Below are 18,291 nucleotides of genomic sequence, written 5' to 3'. Positions count from 1 at the left end.
TATTGCAAATATAGCTACTGTGAATATAAATGGTCATGAGTCCTTATGGTATAACTGAGCATCCTTTGGGTATATGCCCAAGAGTGGTAGGCCTGGGTCTTGTGGTAGATTCCCAGTTTAGTGAGAAACCACCACACTGACTTCCAACATAATTGTACAAGCTTGCATTCTGACCAGTAATGAAAAAGTGTTCCCCTTGGTCCACATCCTCTCCAGCATGATCAGACGCTTGTGTTTTCTATCTTAGCCATTCTGACAGGTGTTAAGATGGAACCTCAGAGTCGTTTTGATTTGCAATTCCCAGAAAACTAAAGATGTTCAACATATCCTTAAGTGTTTCTTGGCCATTTGAGATTCTTTTGTTGAGAATTCTCTGTTTAAATCTGTACCCCATTTTTAATTGCATTATTGGGTTTGTTGACATCTATTTTCTTGAGTTCTGTATATATTTTGGAAGTCAGCCCTAGAACAGCAGCCTACATATGGGAAAATATCTCCCCCCCCGGAAAATATCTTTAACATCCATACCTTCCATCCTTATGACTATAATCATACAGATAGTTCCTTCCTAAAATCAAATGATTGTGATTAAATGAATAAAACACATTTCTGTCCCCCTAAAATGGGAAAAAGCAAATATTTACATAGCTCATAGAATTACAAATATTTATAAAAGGTACAAGATATTACTTTGAGAAAAAAGTCACAAAGTTTCCATGATTAAAATTTGTTCTGCATTTTCTCTGCATGTTTATTTCTTTCTGTTTATTTTTTCTAAAATTCTTCAGTAGAAAATGAAACTAGTGATAATTGAGAACTGTATTTTATTCATTCAGAACATTGGGTTGCAGTACATCCAGAGAAAGAAATGCTTGATGGCTAAAAATCCAGAGTCTCAGATACTGGGAAGTAAAACTAGAAATGTTCTAAATAGGATAGTCACAGAACATATGATTATAGCAGGGACAAGAAGCGACAAATTAGATCAGACAAGTATTGTCTATAGCCCCAAATAAGTTATTTTCTAACAGCATCTACAACATTGTTAGTGCTTTGAACACAGAAAAAAAACTATGTAAACTGATCTCTATAATGTGGACTTTCCTAATTTACAAGATTGTTGTAATGAGGGTTTTTTGTTTTGTTTTTCTTTTTTTCTTTTTTTTGGGGGGGGGTTCAAGACAAGGTTTCTCTGTGGCTTTGGAGGCTGTCCTGGAACCTGGAACTAGTTCTTGTAGACCAGACTAGTCTCAAACTCATAGAGATCTGCCTGCCTCTGCCTCCCAAGTACTGGAATTAAAGGCTTGTTCCACGACCACCCAACTTGAGGGTATTTTTCATTTAGTAGAGTTCTATACTCAAACTAATAAAAATTGCATGTTTAAAATAAAAAGAAAGCCTTCTAGTTTTTTATTTTAAAAAAATTTAAAGTTAAAAGTTAAAAAAATATCTTTTAAAACTGATATTTAATGTATAGTATCTTAATAATAATTAAACTTTAAATTTATATTCTTGAGTTCTAGCTCAGTGGTAGAGCACTTTTCTGACATTTAAAAGGCCCGACTTCAATCCTCAGTAATAAAAAAATAGAAAAGAATAAAAGAGAAAATTATATTCTATTTTCTTAACACTAACATGAAGTCATTTAAATAAAGTTCAATATCAATTGGATAACATAGTGAATGCATAGTTATTAAGTGCCTAAGAAAGTATTCTATCCTTAATCAAACTTAACTTCTTCTCATTGTTTACTTTAATGTAGATATTAGGATTACAGTATTTAATGCAAGCATGAATATTTCACTTAGTGCTGCATTATATACTGATATACATTATGTGTGTAAAACACCTCTGCAAAGCATTTAGCCTCCAAAGAAGCACCAAATACTAAAAAAAACAGGAAAAACAAAATTGTGTTTCATTGGGGACCTTCATCTTTTATTTCTTGACACAGTTTTGATCACCCTGCCAATCAGCACAATAGGAACAAAAAAATTTGAGGGGTCACATTCCAGAAATGTGTGTGAATTGTGTAGGATACAAAGATTGCAATTAAAGTGCTTTCTTTAGTAAAAATGTTCAGAGACAATGAGCATCTTCTCAATATAACAGAGGTCAGGCATTGCAGCAAGTGTTCCTGGTAAATACTAAATTCTGCAAGGGAACTACATATAGAAAGGAAAAATGGGCAGAGTAAATGTATCTTGAGGGAGTGATTTTTTTTTCAAAAAACAGCATATAAGTTCCCACAGCAACAGAGACAAGCACCCAATGTTTTGGAGGCTTTCTTGGTCTACTTAGGTGATTTTTCATAGAAATCGCTGACCATCAGGTAGCTATTTATATCTCCCTATAGTGCAATTATAAAAGTATTTCCTCTTACTTATTGAACCATTGAAAAAATGGTCATCCAAATATTCTAGAAAGCAGTATTTTGATTGTCGTTAACATTTATTGAAATGTTAGTTTATTTTACGAACAATACTATGTTGTTTCACCATGCAGTCTGAGCCATATAGCCATGTAATCTCTGATGGTTCCAAATGTTGACTATTTTCTGTCAATTGCCTTCCAACTTTGGTACACTGTTTATGGAAACATTTCACAAAAAGAGACAACACAAAAATAATCTTCAAACAAACATTAAGTATCTGAGCTAACCATTCTTGAATAAATATGTAAGCACAACTAAGAAGTGTTCATTTTCATTTATATCCCTCTGAATTTCTGTAGTTGGCAAAACAATTGGCCTATTCATCATGCATGGTATTTAAGCTTAAAATATGTAATATCCACTAATTAGCTTAAAACTATGAATTACAGTTTAGAATCTCTGTAACAGCATTAGCATTTGGATTTGGTTTCACTTAAGTTTACAACAACATATACAAACCAGAAACTTAAATGAAGATTTCTGCAATGAAGATTTAAAGATTGTGACCCTTTAAATATGTTTAGCGATCAGAAATGGGTCTTTCAGATACTGAACACCATTTCATTTGATAATGAACACCATGGTTTGGAGATAACTATAACTTTATTTAGTTTCACAAATACTCCTAATTTTTTTTCCTCTGTCTAGAATGGAACGCCAGGTGCATTCCCTCAATGACAGCAGTGTTGGTAGGGATGGACTTGTCCAAACTCTGAAGCATGGGTTTTCATGGGTTTTCTTTCATATGTCACTTTCTGTGTGACACCCTTTCCTCTTCCCCCACATTCTCCAAACTCTAATCTCAGACGCCTACCTTTCTGTATTCTACTGCATATACCCACTGATCTCTTTCCCTGTATTCATTTTGTAAGTTTTTTAACTCACAAACTTACACACCAAAATAATTCTCAAAAGTTAAAAAAACATCAAAAGCATTATTTCTTATTGGAGCATCTCATTTTATAGAAGACTAGGCCTGGTGGATGGCAAGAATTCTCTATGAATTGGAGATGAATCAACTTAGGGAAGAGAAGAATTTCATACCGATCTCATTCCTGGCTATTCCTTTACATGTATTCCTTTGAATTATGCTGGCTTTGCAGCATACTCACTTGTTAGCTGATTAATGAGTGATGTCTGTGTCGTCGATGTTTGTTAGGAATAACACAGCTTCTAGGTCCTTTTCATCCTTTTTTTAACAATAGTTAGAATTCCCAAGTAATGCTTTAGTGCCGCCCCTGTTTTATAGGAGAATGCATAACTGACGTAAGTCATCTCACCCTTTATGGTAATGCCATTTTCTTACTAATAAGTGAATAATCAACTTTGTTTCTTGTGTTTGACCAATAAACTTTCCACCAAGGGTCGCTGACAACCATCATGAGAGCATCTGAGAGAATCATCATGAGAATTGGATCAGTATTCTACAAGTGGAGCCAACACTTGTAGGGAGGATCCAGAGACAAGCTTCTGCCCACCATTAACTTCAAATACAAGAACACCTTGTGATGTTTCATCTTTTCTAGACTGTTTTGTTGCATAATGGGACAAGTCTTCTTGTACATGACAGCTAATTAGATTCGGGTTTTCTAATGCATCTCTATTAAGAATGTTCCCAGGTGATTAAGTATTTCTCTATAGCAAATGAAATAAATTCAATCAATTTTTTATCAAGGTAGATGCTGGTGGTAAAAAGAGGATGGCTAAAACCCCCTGCCATACAAGCCATCACTGATGTGTTCTGGATGGAAGAACAGCTTAGAATCTTGGTTTGGGTCTTCGAGAGAAGGTTGGATAGTTCACATAAATGTCCTCTTTCTCATCATCTATGGAGTGGATAGGAGAAGTGGGACTTCTACAGTTAGTGGCTACCTACAAAATAAATAGCAGAACATTGAGTGACTCACTGAATTTCAGCATCCAGTGAAGGCATTCTATAAGACTCTCCAAATACACTTAGTCAAATTCCCATTACAAACAGTTCAATGAAATATTCCCCATATCATAAAAAAAACTTAATTTAGAAGTTGCATTCTCAATTAGCAAGATTGGAATAAATGCTAGATTAATTTAAGGCAGATCATTAGGTTAAGTATTATTCTGATCACCTCTTCAAAGATAAGATGTTCTGTACCTAAGCAAGGTCTAGTATATTTCTCTATAGTGTGTTCACAATAATATTTGAAAAATGGATACCTTAGTAAATAATATTTTCTTTATATAAACATTTTATTAATTTTTGATTATTTTAAATATGCATACAATATATTTAGGTCATATTTATCACTGTCCCTTCCTCTAACTAGTACCAGATTAATCAACCCACTCCTCCCAACTTCACATCCATTTTTTTATAACCCACTGATTTCAATTTGTTCTGCCCACATACAAGTAAGTGTGGAGCCATTCACTGGAACAGGGTTGACCCACCAAAGGACACATCCTTAAAGAAAACTGACTTTCCCTCCCACAGAAACCATCAACTGTCAATAGCTCCTCATTTAGGGGTTGGGGCTTGTGAGTCCATCTTCCTTCCAGGTTGGAAAACTGACTGGCTTCATCTTGTACGGATCTTGTGTAGGCAACCACATCTGCTGAGGGTTCATCAGTGTAGTCAGCAGTCCTATCATGTCCAGAAGACAGTGTTTTAGTCCAGTCTTCCCCAAGTGATGCCTCTTATCATCTTTCTATACCCCCTTTCCTTGATAATATGATCTGAGTGAATAATGTAGCGCTCCACAGATACTCATTCTCTTCACTTTAAAATTAGTTGAGAGTTTCTATGTTAGCCACTGTCCACTGTACAAAGAAACCTTTGTGATGATATCTGAGAGCTACAACAGTTTATAGGTACCAAAATATGAATTTAGAGAGCAGATTCATACTGTAACCATTTACTAAACTTTATAGGTTCATGCATGGACCCTATAAGTTTCCCACCATGGGTCTTAGATTTGCGGTACCAGGCGTATATCTCCTCCTGTGGAGCAGGCCTTAAATCCAACCAGAGAGGAGTTGGTTAACCCATAATAATTGTACCACTAAAGTACCAATGCTGTGCAAGACTTTTGATTTCTTTTCACTCAAACATCCTAAATAGCACCCATTGATGTTATCTCTGAAAGCTATCCAGAGGGAAAGAAGTTTCCTCGTCAATGGCAACTTGATTTCTCTCATATAGCATGGGTAAAATGTGTAGTGACTTCAGAATAGGGTCTTATCATTAAGCTTTCGTGGGAAACCAATAAGAGTAGCTATAGATTGTATTGTTTGAAGCCAACAGCTTGAAGGGAGGAAGCCTATACCTGGCATTATTCACTTTAGTAACAAATATGTTAAAGTATACAGTGTCCTAGATTTAAAAATGTAAACAACTAAATACATTGAGAGAGAGAGTATGTGAGAGAGAGAGAGAGAGAGAGAGAGAGAGAGAGAGAGAGAGAGAGAGAGAGAGAGAGAGATACCTTTTGATGATTAAATGATTTTGGCAACTGTATGAAGAAAGCAGAAGGGAAACAAAGGTGCTTCAATATTGATATAGACTATAAAGCTCTCCAAAGAATCAAATATCTTTCACAGTTCTAAGACTTTAATCATCTAAGATTACCAAAATTGTTTACAAATCCTTGACAATATTGATATCTTTCAGAAGTCTGGAACAATTGGATATCTAGTAAAGATAATTTAAAGCATCTTTCTTTCCACCCTCAAAATCCATAGCAATACATTTGCATTTGGATTGGCTGGATGGGACAAAGAACTCAACACAGAGAAATTAATCTGGATCTAAGCACTGGGGTTGGAGCATCATCTTGTGTGCTCTGGTAGCAGATGGACTAAGGCAAGACATCTTTGTTTTGAACTTGATTCCAAGAAACAAATCATGTGTCAGTCAGAAAAAAACCCTCATTTTCCAAAGACCAATGCTTCATAAAAGAGGAAAATTAGGTTGATAGATTATTAAATCTGCGGCAAACATATCAAATTGTCAGGGACTTTTTAGTACTTGTCCTTTTAGCCATGTAGAACTTGACTGCAAATAATTAACATGAAGAAAAATTGATGTAATTTTGGATAACACTTGAGAAACTGTTTGTCTTAATTCAGGCAGCTATATATCAGAATAGCATATATTAAATGGCTCAATTAAACAACACATTTATTTCTCACAGTTATAAAGTATATAAAGTACAAGACCAAATATCAGCTGAGGGCTTGATTCTTGAATTACTGATTGTCATCTTCCTTCTTCCTGTGTCAAATCTTTTCTTGAACAAAAATAAACAAACAAAGGTGTCTGACTTTCAAAACTCTTCCCATCTCTTCTTATAGGACACTAATTCCATTAGTGAAGGTTTCACCCTTACAACCCAATCACCTCTGCAAGGTTCTACCTGAAATTTACACTAGAGGTTTGACAATGTCAATATGCAAATTTGGGGCATACAAGCATTCAATTCCCAGCAATATTTTATAGTGAAACTTAAAAATTATAATATGCTATTAAATAGAAATGTTTGAATTAAAATTAGAGACAATGAACATGAAAAAGGCATCCCTCTTATATGCAAACTCAGAAGGAAATTTCCATCCTTTGAATTAAACAGTAGGGAGCAGGAGCAAAGCAGAGTAAGAAAGAAAAAATATATGATTTGTTGCAGTCCTGAAACTTACATGAAAATCTGTAATTTTATAGCCAATTTGAGCATTTATTAATTAAAAATTAATTCAAAGATAATAATACCAATGAAAGTCAGACATTAGACCTTTCTTTGTGTGTACTATGCTTCTGAGTCATTTATGTAGTTTAATATAATTTCACCCTCATAATAATCTTAATCTTATGGCATAAAATAATGTTATGTTCTGTATTAAATTGAATAGGTGCCTCTTAAAAGTGTCTTTACAAGAGACTGCCCTGTTCCCACTGTTAGGAGTCCCATAAGAGGAAAAAGCTACATATGCAGAGTACCTAGGTCAGCCTCATGAAGACTTACTGGTTGTTGGTTCAGTCTCTGTGAGCCCCTATGAACCCAGGTTAGTTGATCCTGTACTGGGTCTCTGATGGGGGAAGTCCTTCTGTGTATATGCTGTCTTATTGGTTGATAAATAAAGCACTGTTGGCCAATAGGGAAGCAAGATAGGTGGGACTAGGAGTTGAGAAGGATTCTGGGAATTGTAGTCAATAGTAGAGAATCACCATGTGATCTCAGGAAGAGAGAACTCATGAGGCTAGTGTCCTCAGTAAGAAAAGACCTTATAGAAACATATATATTAGTAGTTATGGGTTAATACTTGAGACAGAACTAGCTAATCAGAAGCCCTGGACATTGGCCAACAGCATTGTAACTCATAGCTGTCTCTGTGTGTTACTTGGAGTTGATGCGGCTCTGGGACCAGGATGGCAGGAAAAATGCTTGTTACAGGTCACCTTGTCCAGCCTTAATGGATGGAGAAGTGTTTATTTTTTTAATAAATCTGTATTTATTATGTGTAGAGTGTTCTTCTTGCATGTATGCTTGGATGCCAGAAGAAGGCACCAGATCTCACTGTAGATGGCTGTGAACCACCATGTGGTTGCTGGGAATTGAACTCAGGACCTCTGGAAGAGTAGCCAGTGCTCTTAACCTCTGAGCCATTTCTCCAGCGAGGTGCTTATTCTTACTGCAACTTGATACACCAAGTCTTGTTGATACTCAAGGGAAACCTGCCATTTACCTAACAGAAATGAAGGAGGAATAGATTAGGAGGTGGGAACAGAGGCAGTGGGGGAGGGACTGGGAGGAGGAGAAGAATGAGGGGAAACTGGGGCCAGGATACAGATTAAATAAATAAGTTACTTAATTTTTAAATAGTTTTTATAAAAACTTCCTTAACGTTTTGAAAGTAAGATCTTTGCAGATAAGTTAACACTAAGGAGCTCAGAGGATGGCTTAGCCTCTAAAGTCCTTTCTGAGCAAGCATGAGCATATGAATTCAGATTTTCAGCACCCATGTGCAAGGTGAGCACAGATCTCTGCAATTCAAGCACTAGGAGTTTAAAACAAGAAAATCTCAGAGAGTTAACAGCCAGCCAATCCAGTAAAAGTAGCAAGGCTGAATTCAGCCAATGAGATACTGTCTCAAAAAATAACAGTCCTCATGGAGGGCTGGTATAGGCCGGGTTCCCCCAATTGATATGACAGTCTTTGATGATTCCCCCATGGAAGGCCTCATCCTCCCTGAGGAGTGGATGGGAGGTGGAATGGGGAAGTTGGTGGGGAACATGGGAGGATGGGAGGGAGAGGGAACTTGGATTGATATGTAAAATAAGATTGTTTCTAAATAATAATAATAATAATAACAAAGAGTATTTATAGCTTTTCATGCCAAAATATTTACAAATAAAATATAAAGTGTCTGGGAAAAATAATATGGGGATCTATAGAGGAAGTTAAAAGATGACATAAACCACTGGCCCCCACACATGCTCATATTGGCAACAAAGCTTGCCTTCATATGCACATGCACAGTCCCAAACTTTAAAAAGGTAAAGTTAATGTGTTATACTGAAGTGAGGAACATCAGCCTTTAGTCCAATGTGATCAGTGTCTTTATTAGAGTCAAGGAGATCCAGACAAACACAGAGAAGGCATCATGTGAGCACAGAGAGAAGACTGGAAAGGATATCTGCAAGGCAATGGCTGTGGAGAATCACAGGAAGCTACCAGAAACTGTTAGAAAACTGCAAGACCAATTTTACCTAAGGAGTAGCTTTCCTTCTCATGGTTCTTTTGATTGTTTACTTCAATCCTCAAAATCATGAAAGAACAGATATCTGCTGTTTCAAACTACCAATTTGTTCAATGTGTTGTGGAAACCCACATAATGCAGATTTTGGTAACATATAGTGATGCCTGTAATTATATCAGAAATTATATATTTCTATTATTTTCCTCACAATCCTCCTGCCTCAGCTTTCCAGGAGCTAGAACTATAGGCGTGTAGTATTTTTTACACTAATATAAATTTTAAATCCTGGCTTAAAAATTATTAACAGTAAGAGGGTAACTATATCCTCGGCTAATTTATACTTGACTGCAAGCAATGGCATTGCAAGGTCACTGAAAGGGAAATAAGCAATGAGATTGATAACAGAAAATAAAAGAGCTATTATTATAGGATACTTTTAAACAAACTGGGGCAATGACAACAGACTTACCTTACTCTGTTTATCTCTGGGCTCTTTCAGTGGTGTTCTCACCTGTCTCCTTCTCCTTCTGGAATACAAATACAGCAAAGAATATCAAGACACTGCACTCTTTCACGAGTCATCCCTACTGCTCAAATCCTGGCTGTAGTCCAAGCCAGTGCACATCTAGTGAAGAAGTAGTTGTGGCTATAAATAGTTGCTTTATGTCTACACTTTCTACTGTGATGGTTTGACTGCCAATTTGACCAGATTTAGAGTCACCATGGAAATATACTTCTGGTATGACTTTGCTTACAGAATTTTTTACCTGAAGAAAGAAGACTCATGCTGTACATAGGCATCTATATATAGATCCCTACTAGCTAGGGTCAAAGACTCAATAACAAGAAACTACTCCAGGAATCACTTTCTTCTGCTTCCTAACTGGTTACAACATGACCAAGTGACTCATACTCTTGCTTCTATGATCTCCAAACTATGAGTCAAAATGAATCCATTTTCCCTTAAGATTGCTTTTCTGGGCATTTGTTATAGCAATGAAAAGAATAACATACCTCCTACAATGTGCTTGTAGACGGGAAGGACGGCTACATGGCTTTTAATCACAGTGGTTTTACAAGATACTATATAATGGAATCGTATTGAAACAGCCTACGGTTTTTGGACTTAGAGTTTTCTACAATTAAAACTTCTTTAAAATGACAGCACTGTTATTTATTGAATGACAAAAATAATTGACTCAAGTTTCATAAAATCTCCTGGGTCATTTAAATTACCTGGATGTGTTATTTCATTTAGAAATATCAATGCTCTAATATATTAGGAAAGTGCTCAAAGGAGAATAGGAACTTTCCTGGCATCTCATGGTTGGTTAGTAGTGGTGCTGAAGTTAAAGCCATTGCCTTCCCACCTGACTCCTGAACAAGCTCCTTCCACTCTGAGTCACCTGGACAAACAGACCATCCAGAGTCACAGTGGGCAACACACTCACCTAGGAAAACTGAAGTTCTGCTGGAAATCTCAAAAGAATAAATATAAGAGAAACAAAAAAGATGATACTATAATTGAATGTGTAGAAACAAATAAGGACAGCAAAGAACCCTGAAAGAGCTTTTATGGGAAATCATGACTCTCTTTGTCATCTAACTCAACGGAATCAGAGATAGATTAAACACAAGAAGTGAGAAGACTATTTTCTTTCTTTTTCTTGTTGTTTTATTTAAAAACACAAGAAAAGTCTTCTCACTTCCTGTGTTTATTGCTTGTAGTTAGTACTTGAAATTTCTTGGAAGTAGCCCTACTGTCTCAACACAATCGTATCTCTTTATGTGCATTTACTTGGTTTTGTTATTTAAGAAATTAGTCCTCGGTTTATTTACTCATTCTATCTTTAAATGTATGGTGAATAAATGATTTTTCCAAAGATTTTGAAAGTCAATTCTTATTAATTCTTTAAGAAAATATGTGACATGGCTGTTATTGGATGGCGCTATGCCTCTGGACAGTAAAATTGTCATTTATAATAAAAGATTTTGTGTGTGTGTGTGTGTGTGTTTCTGCATGTCTATGTGTCTATAGTGTTTGTGTATGTCTCTCTCTGTGTTTGTGACTCTATATGCATATGTGTATGTCTCTGTGTATATGTATTTGTCTATGTCTGTCTGTGTATATTTACCTTTATTTAAATTAGACTAGAACGTACAATGTGGTGAATGAAAGATTTAGATCTCAATGCTCTTTATGTATTTTGTGTTGTGCTATTTGCTAGACAAGAGATAAATATCTCTCATTATCAGTTCTGTTATCCTTACAATATAGTTAGTACATACACCAAAGTTTGTATTGTGTTGAACAGTTGTCCTGGTTTGCCTAATTGTAAGGTGCTTCTCAGTATGTGACTATTTTTCAATGCAAAAAAGAGGAGAGTTCCCAGCATATCAAGACATTACATAATTTGCACATCTTTACCAGATGTACAAACAAGCAGCATTTTCTCACTAAACATTAAATATCACCTTACAAAGACAGCTGTCCATCTCAAGAATAAACTTTGGCCCCTTTCATTCTGAGCAGCACTCTGTACATTCCCTGGTCATGCTCACTCACGATTGTCATCGTTTTCATCTCTACATGTAACAAGTGCAAACCAGAAGCAGAGGAATTGCTTCTAAAGACATCAGAATCACAGGTGACTAGGTGTCAAGAGTAAAGTCAGGATTTGCTGTGGCTCCTGTCCAACTCAGCACATCTGAAGCTGCAGCATGATTCTAAACAGTAAGACACAGGGCTCCAGGTCATTTCTATAACCTTCAGGTCAGTTTTCAAAGCATTTCCATTTGAAGTAACAAGTAAAACAGACCTGGGGCAAGGTAGGATGAACATGTACCCTTTCTTTTGTGCTTTTCACCTACTATTATGCAGTCAAGCCCACTAATCTTTTTATAACATTTAACAGCGAAGGATACATGCTCCCTGGTTCACTTTAGTTATTCAGGTAAAAGTAATGCAATTTCATTAAGCAAAACCTAACATGCCCCACGTCTGCAACCCTCCAGAGGTCCCTTCTGCCACCCATCGTTTCATTTGAGCTGCCTGCCCCTATGTACTCCGTCTGTGATCTCTGCCCTTTGCATTTTTTATAAACCAAGGTGGAGTAGTATAGAATTTTCTATGATACTTAACGCTTGGAGGTCTTTACATCAACTTAGTAATTTCTGGGAAAAGGTAAAACTTCCCCATGTTTCAAAGTGCTTGTACAGATACCTATTAAATATGCACTATTTAGACATATTAGTGCTAAATACAATTGAATGTTAAAACCAAAAACCATAAAATTCTCACATTATGATTATCATGAATGTGAAGGGATGGAAATCACAACAGGAATTAAATTACAGAGTAAGATGCAAGAAATGGCAGATAAGGGAGACAAGATATTCCAGATAGTGACATGGTATCTATTTGAAAGAAAAATCAAAAGAAGACAGATCTTTGTCATGGGGAAAAGGGACAAGTGTCTTGCATGCTGAATGAAGAACAAGACTGTGGTCAAAATAGAGAAACTGTATTTTCATAGCAAAATTCTTCTCCTTTAAAGAAGTGAGTTGAATAGCTGGGAAACCAGCATAGGACTGTTCCAGATCCCCTGAATGAGGTTGTCAGTTTGGAGGTCTGGTTAATCTATGGGGCTTCTGGTAGGGGATAAGTACCATTGGGGAGGGTCTAGGCCCTGCTCCAAATGATATGACAGACTTTGAAGGTCCTCCATGGAAGGCCTCACCCTCCTTGGGGAGCAGAAAGGAGATGGGGTGGGGGCATGGGGGAGTGGAGGGAGAAGGAACTGGGACTGACATCTAAAAGAAGCTTATTTCTAAGTTAATTTTTTTAAAAAGGGAAAAGAGAAGTGAGTTGAGTGTCTGTCTATCTGTGTGTGTGTGGGGGGGGGTGTTCCAAAAATTAGTCAACTAGGGAGAGTAGTAATGTGGAAAATATAAATGAAGATACTAAGGTCAAGAAGCAAGGTACCTTCAATGCTTGGTTAATGAGTTCTAAGATTATTCTGGTGTCTGGGGGAAGATAATACAACTGTCAATCAGGAGAATGACATCACCAATCCTATTTTCAAAATAAGCAGGTAAAATCAATAGATTAGAAGGAGAAAGTATATCAGAGAGCAAAGCTTGGGGAAGTGAAAGGAGTTATTAAAATCAACAACCACATTAAATTCCTGTGCTTTTCCAGACATGCAAAATATCAATGTTCAAAGAGTGGGCCCCTCCTCATTGGAGCAGGGGACACTTTAGGTGGAACATGGTATAAGTTATCCAATACAATTAAAGAAGTATGAGAAACAAGACAAATCAGTAGAGCTCATGGGCGAACTAGAAGGGAAAGAAAGGGTCAACTAAGAAAATTTTAGAATTTTTCTCTGTGTCAGAATACAGTAAAAAGTTAGAAGCTTCAGTAGAACCTAAATCTCTCTCTAGGTCATCCTTCTAGCTCCTAGCTAAGTCACTTCATTTAACATGTCTAGATGGCTTGTTTCAGAAACTATCAAACCACTTATCGTGTTGATACATACGTAAGCTTCCTTACCTCTTATTCCTCACATTGCAGTATAAAACGCTGATGAATGAGTAAAACTTTACCCCTCTTCTTCAGGTTTATTCCTCCCTCTCTGTTGCCCACTACAGTTCCCTCATACAAAATCTTCTCAACTGACAGCTGACCCCATGGTGGAGGAGAAAGGGAAGATGGAGGTAGAACAAAGGAATTTGCTACACTATGAGGGCACACTGCCAACTCTACTAATTCTTAAGTGAATGATTCCAACTTTTTCTATAATGTTACTGTCCCTGTTTCTTGTCGCTTAAGGTCAGTAATTTCATATGTCTGTAGACACACACGAATCCTGAATCAGCTTGAAAAGTTGTTGGGTTATTTGTAGAGAACCTTAAATATTAGAATTATTCAAAGCAAATAAGACTCAGGCTAAGTTGCTTTACTCACCTATTATAAAAAATGATGATGATGATAATTAGGATAACAAGCAACAGTGAAACTGACCCTCCAGCAATGGGAAGGATAAAATGTTTATTGGTTCTACCTAGAAGAAAAAAAATAGGGTATGAATTAGTAATTTAGTTAAGGTCACCAAAGAAAGGTAGGAAAAAGAAGAAAGGATCATTAATCATGAAAGGATAACAATCAAACTCTAAGAATCTAATAACAATAGGATGGGTTAGGGGGAAAGGCATTGTTTTCCTTGAGAGGCTTCTTAATTCTTAGGATTATTGCAGGTTTTTATTACTTCTTTGACTAAACTGGGTTCAACAACAAGAACAAGAATATGAGGCTGAAAAGGAGGTTCACTGGTTATGTCTCTTGTAGAGGACCTGTTTGGTCCCTGGCATCTGCACAGGAGCTCACAATTGCCTATAACAGCAGCACCTGAGATCCCTGGGCTGAGTTGGCAAGCCTCAGGCCAATGAGCGGCCCAGACTCCAAAGCAAGACGAAAAGCTCCTGAGGAACAGCCCTTAAGGCTGGCCTCTGACCTTCTCATGCACATGTACACAGATAAGTATGCACACTCATGAGTTCACACACAGACAAATTTAGAATAAATTTTCTAAATGACATGTTGCTTTCTGAATCAGAAAAATCTATGAATAAGTATAAGCTTATATGCTTAAAAAAAGAATTCTTTGTTGAATTTCAATGGTTACATTTAAAGGACAAAATGGGGGGGGGGGGGACTCCTTTGCAAAGTATATTCAGAATCATGAAGAGTTTAGATCCCGTTTTTGTTGTGTTCAATTATATGACTTTAGACTATTTTCATCAGCGTTCTGTTATAAATCCTAGTTCAAATGCTTCAGCTTAGCCTATGTTTCCCATGACCAACCTCTTTCAATGAGTCTGACCGTTAGTTTCAGGTCATTCTGTTCAGTGTCTAAATGCTTGCAGTCTCTCGGTGCACTTGATAACAGGCCCTACAGAGAGAGTGTGACAGCTAAGTACTTGCTTTATACCCGATTTAGCGGAACTTATATTGCACCAAACAAGCATTTTCCCTGCAGAAATGGGTGTAGAGAGCAATGCAGCTTCAGTCACACACGGAGCGGCACAACCTGGAGCCACCACTGTCCTCCCTCATTGCCCTGCCTTATTTATGTAGCTGCTGCGGGAATGGCCAGAGCTCGGCAAGCATGCACCTCCATAAGACCTGTGTGGGTGGGAAAACAGAAAGCAAAACAGGATGGTGTGGGGAGTTAATCGATAGTTCATAACATTCACTTTTCCCCTTAAGTTCTGCTAATAGATCTGTGGTTGAATAATGCCAGCCCTCAAGCCTTTCTCTTAAAGAAAGAATTATTGTCTGTTCTCAGTGGTCCCTTTCTAATGGCTTTTTTCATGTATCCCATTGCTATATTGATTCATAGGAGGACAAAACTGTCTTGAACTATGAAGCCATTATTTTTCCTCCTATCACAAAGGATAAATGCAGTTAAAACAATTTCAAGCAAGTCAGTAAAATTTATAAATGAATAATTTTCTCTGGGCCTGTGACCCTCCAGGGTAAGTTTCTGCCAGGCTAAGTATTTATGACTGAGTTATAAACCTTTAGAGAAGACTCATGATAGAAATGCCACTAGATCTTTCCTGCAGCACTAGGCAAGCAGAGCCGTTGGCACCGCCCACTCTTTGTCTTCATTAGAGAGATTCGGGTGGGTTGGGGATGAAGGCACCAAATAATGTAGAACCTGGATAATGAACCAAATGCACTGGGTCATGCCTTTGATCCTAGAATTTTTGGAGTTGGAAGCCTGAATTATCAAAAGTTTCAGTGTGGCCTGGGCTACATAACAAGCTTGAAGCCAGCCTGAGCTGCATGAGACCATTTTAGGTTTGTTTGTTTGTTTGTTTGTTTGTTTGTGGGGAGGGTGGTTGTTTGATTGAGTTTGTTTTTGGGTTTTGGTTTTTCTTTTAAATTTTATTTTGTGGGACAGGTTGCAAGGGCAGGGAGCAGAAAGAAAGGGACAGGAAGATGAATGGGATCGGGATGGATGCATGATAACGAAATCCTCAAAGAATCAATAAAAGTTAAAAAAAAAAAAAACCAGAAACCAATAACTAAAGAATCGAACTAACTGGACTAGAACATGTGAGGAAGGACACATACCCAGTATCAGGTAAATGTACTCTTTTCTTATTGAAAGGGACTCATTAAAAGGAACAGACGAAATATACATACAGTGAGTTTGCATGAAGCAGATATGCATGAGCTCACAGATTCTGCAATATCAAGTTATTCCACGTTTCTCTAAATTATACAGAAAAATATTTAATCTTAAATTAAACAGCAGCAAACTAATAACTCCAACATCAAAGACAGATGTGGAGCCTAGTCCTGGCTTCTGTTTTCTTTCACTTGAAGAGCTCATGTAGGACATTTAATCTCTTACTTTTGTAAATGGCAAAATGATCACAGAATCAATGCCTTTGTATTTAAGAAAAACATACAGTGAAACTGTAAGTTTTTAAACACTACAAAATGCTATTAACTGCACAAATTATACACTCATGTTTAGATTTTAGATACACAATTCAAATTAGGATTAATTAAATAAGCCATTTCTATTCATACTGAAATGTCACATTGAAGTAGTTCTGTGTCAAAGATGCTGCTGGCTCCTGTAACTAGTCACCCTTCTCGGGAAAGGTAAAAATAGAATTAATCTGCATGTGAAGATTTCTAGACTACTGGAACATGGTAAACCAAAACTGGTAAAGCTTGCCTGCAATGTACATCAAGTGGTGTTACTGGTATTCTGACATCACCCCAGGTTTTCAGAGGCCATCTGTCTTCATAAATTAGTTTATAATCTTGATATTAATGCTTTATGGTTTCACATGAAGGAAATCCCAGGGAATAAGTGACTTTCTGCGAATTAAGCATGGCACCAACCTCTAATCTATAGTGATTGGTTGTAGAAGGGTATTTAAGTCAGTATCTTTGGTGGTTTAAAGAAGAACAGCCTCTATAGGATCGTATCTTTGAATACTTAGTACCCTCTTGGTGGGACTGCTCTAGAAGGATTAAAAGCTGACACCTTGTTGAAGAAGGTATGTAACTAAGGGTGGGCTTTGAAGTTTCGAAAACCCCATACTATTCCCAGTTAGCTCTCTCTCTCTCTCTCTCTCTCTCTCTCTCTCTCTCTCTCTCTCTCTCTCTCTCTCTCTCTCTCTCTCTCTCTCTCTCTCTCTGCCCCCCTCCCTCCGTCCCTGTCCCTCTCCCCTCTCTCCCTCCCTTCCTTCTACCCTCCCTCATATCCTCCTCTCCTCCTGCCTGAAGGTTGTTGTATCAACATATAAGTTCTCAGCTATTGCTCCAGTGCGATGCCTGCCTGTCTTCTTCCCTGATCCCCACAATTTTGATGGTCATGGAGAGCCCTTTGGAACCATGAGCCCCAGGCTCTCTTTTATAAATTACTTTGGTCATTGTATTTTATCATGACAATAGAAAAGTAACTCAGATAGTATCTGAGGCAAAATAAATAACAAATGTTTTTTTTTTTGCTAGTCACTAAGAAAAATTTCAAGTGTGAGTCATGAGATACTTTATCTTCCTGTCCAAACATGTCTTACTCTTATATTACTTGCATGTTTGCTTCAAATGTTACAAACATTCCTTAAAAGCATCGTAAGTTAGAATGTCAAGAACTGCACTAGTCTCACCCACTTTTTAGTGACACGGCTTGAAGAAAATAATTCATGGCATACATCCTATAACTAGGCTTAACTTCCTAAGAGCCCATTCGGCTATAACTTCATTAATTGATTAGCCCATTGATGAAACAGATGCCAACATGAACCAGTCTCCCCTCAGTAGTGCCACCAACAGTTTAGAAGGGGATCAAATATTCTCTATGAGCCCTTTGGGTTGATAACTTCAGATTCAAACCACAAGAGCTTTTTTTCCACCACAAGAATGGAAATTTTGACATTGGGAACTTTATAACAGCCCTAAAAAATCACACTGTATTATGTTTAAATGGTACATATGTTAATGTGTATACTTCTAAACCTTTTCTTTTTCTGTGATGTCAGTCAGCCCTTATGTTGTCCATTTTCCTTCACAAACTTTGCCTTGAATCCATCTG

General features: G+C 37.1%; 1 protein-coding gene across 4 annotated transcripts in view; it reads right to left on the bottom strand.

Annotated features, from left to right (window-relative positions):
* Positions 1-807: 807 nt before the first annotated feature.
* The window catches only part of Cd226 (CD226 molecule), a 79,769-nt gene continuing 62,285 nt past the window's right edge, over positions 808-18,291 (bottom strand). For 2 of the 4 annotated variants that reach the window (XM_005065386.4, XM_021235152.2), the window contains exons 5-7: positions 14,136-14,232; positions 9,636-9,693; positions 808-4,306 (exon numbers count right to left, since the gene is read on the bottom strand). In XM_005065386.4, the coding sequence (XP_005065443.1) occupies positions 4,193-4,306; positions 9,636-9,693; positions 14,136-14,232 (269 nt within the window). In that variant the 3' untranslated portion in view covers positions 808-4,192. Of the gene's footprint in view, positions 4,307-4,695; positions 5,058-9,635; positions 9,694-14,135; positions 14,233-18,291 lie in introns of those variants that run through there. The other 2 variants (XM_021235157.2, XM_021235154.2) reach the window with 2 other exon arrangements.

The sequence above is a fragment of the Mesocricetus auratus genome, unplaced genomic scaffold (assembly GCF_017639785.1).
Source record: "Mesocricetus auratus isolate SY011 unplaced genomic scaffold, BCM_Maur_2.0 Super-Scaffold_100015, whole genome shotgun sequence".
In the NCBI taxonomy this organism is placed as follows: Eukaryota; Metazoa; Chordata; class Mammalia; order Rodentia; family Cricetidae; genus Mesocricetus; species Mesocricetus auratus.
This window is presented reverse-complemented; position numbering and strand designations above follow the sequence as displayed.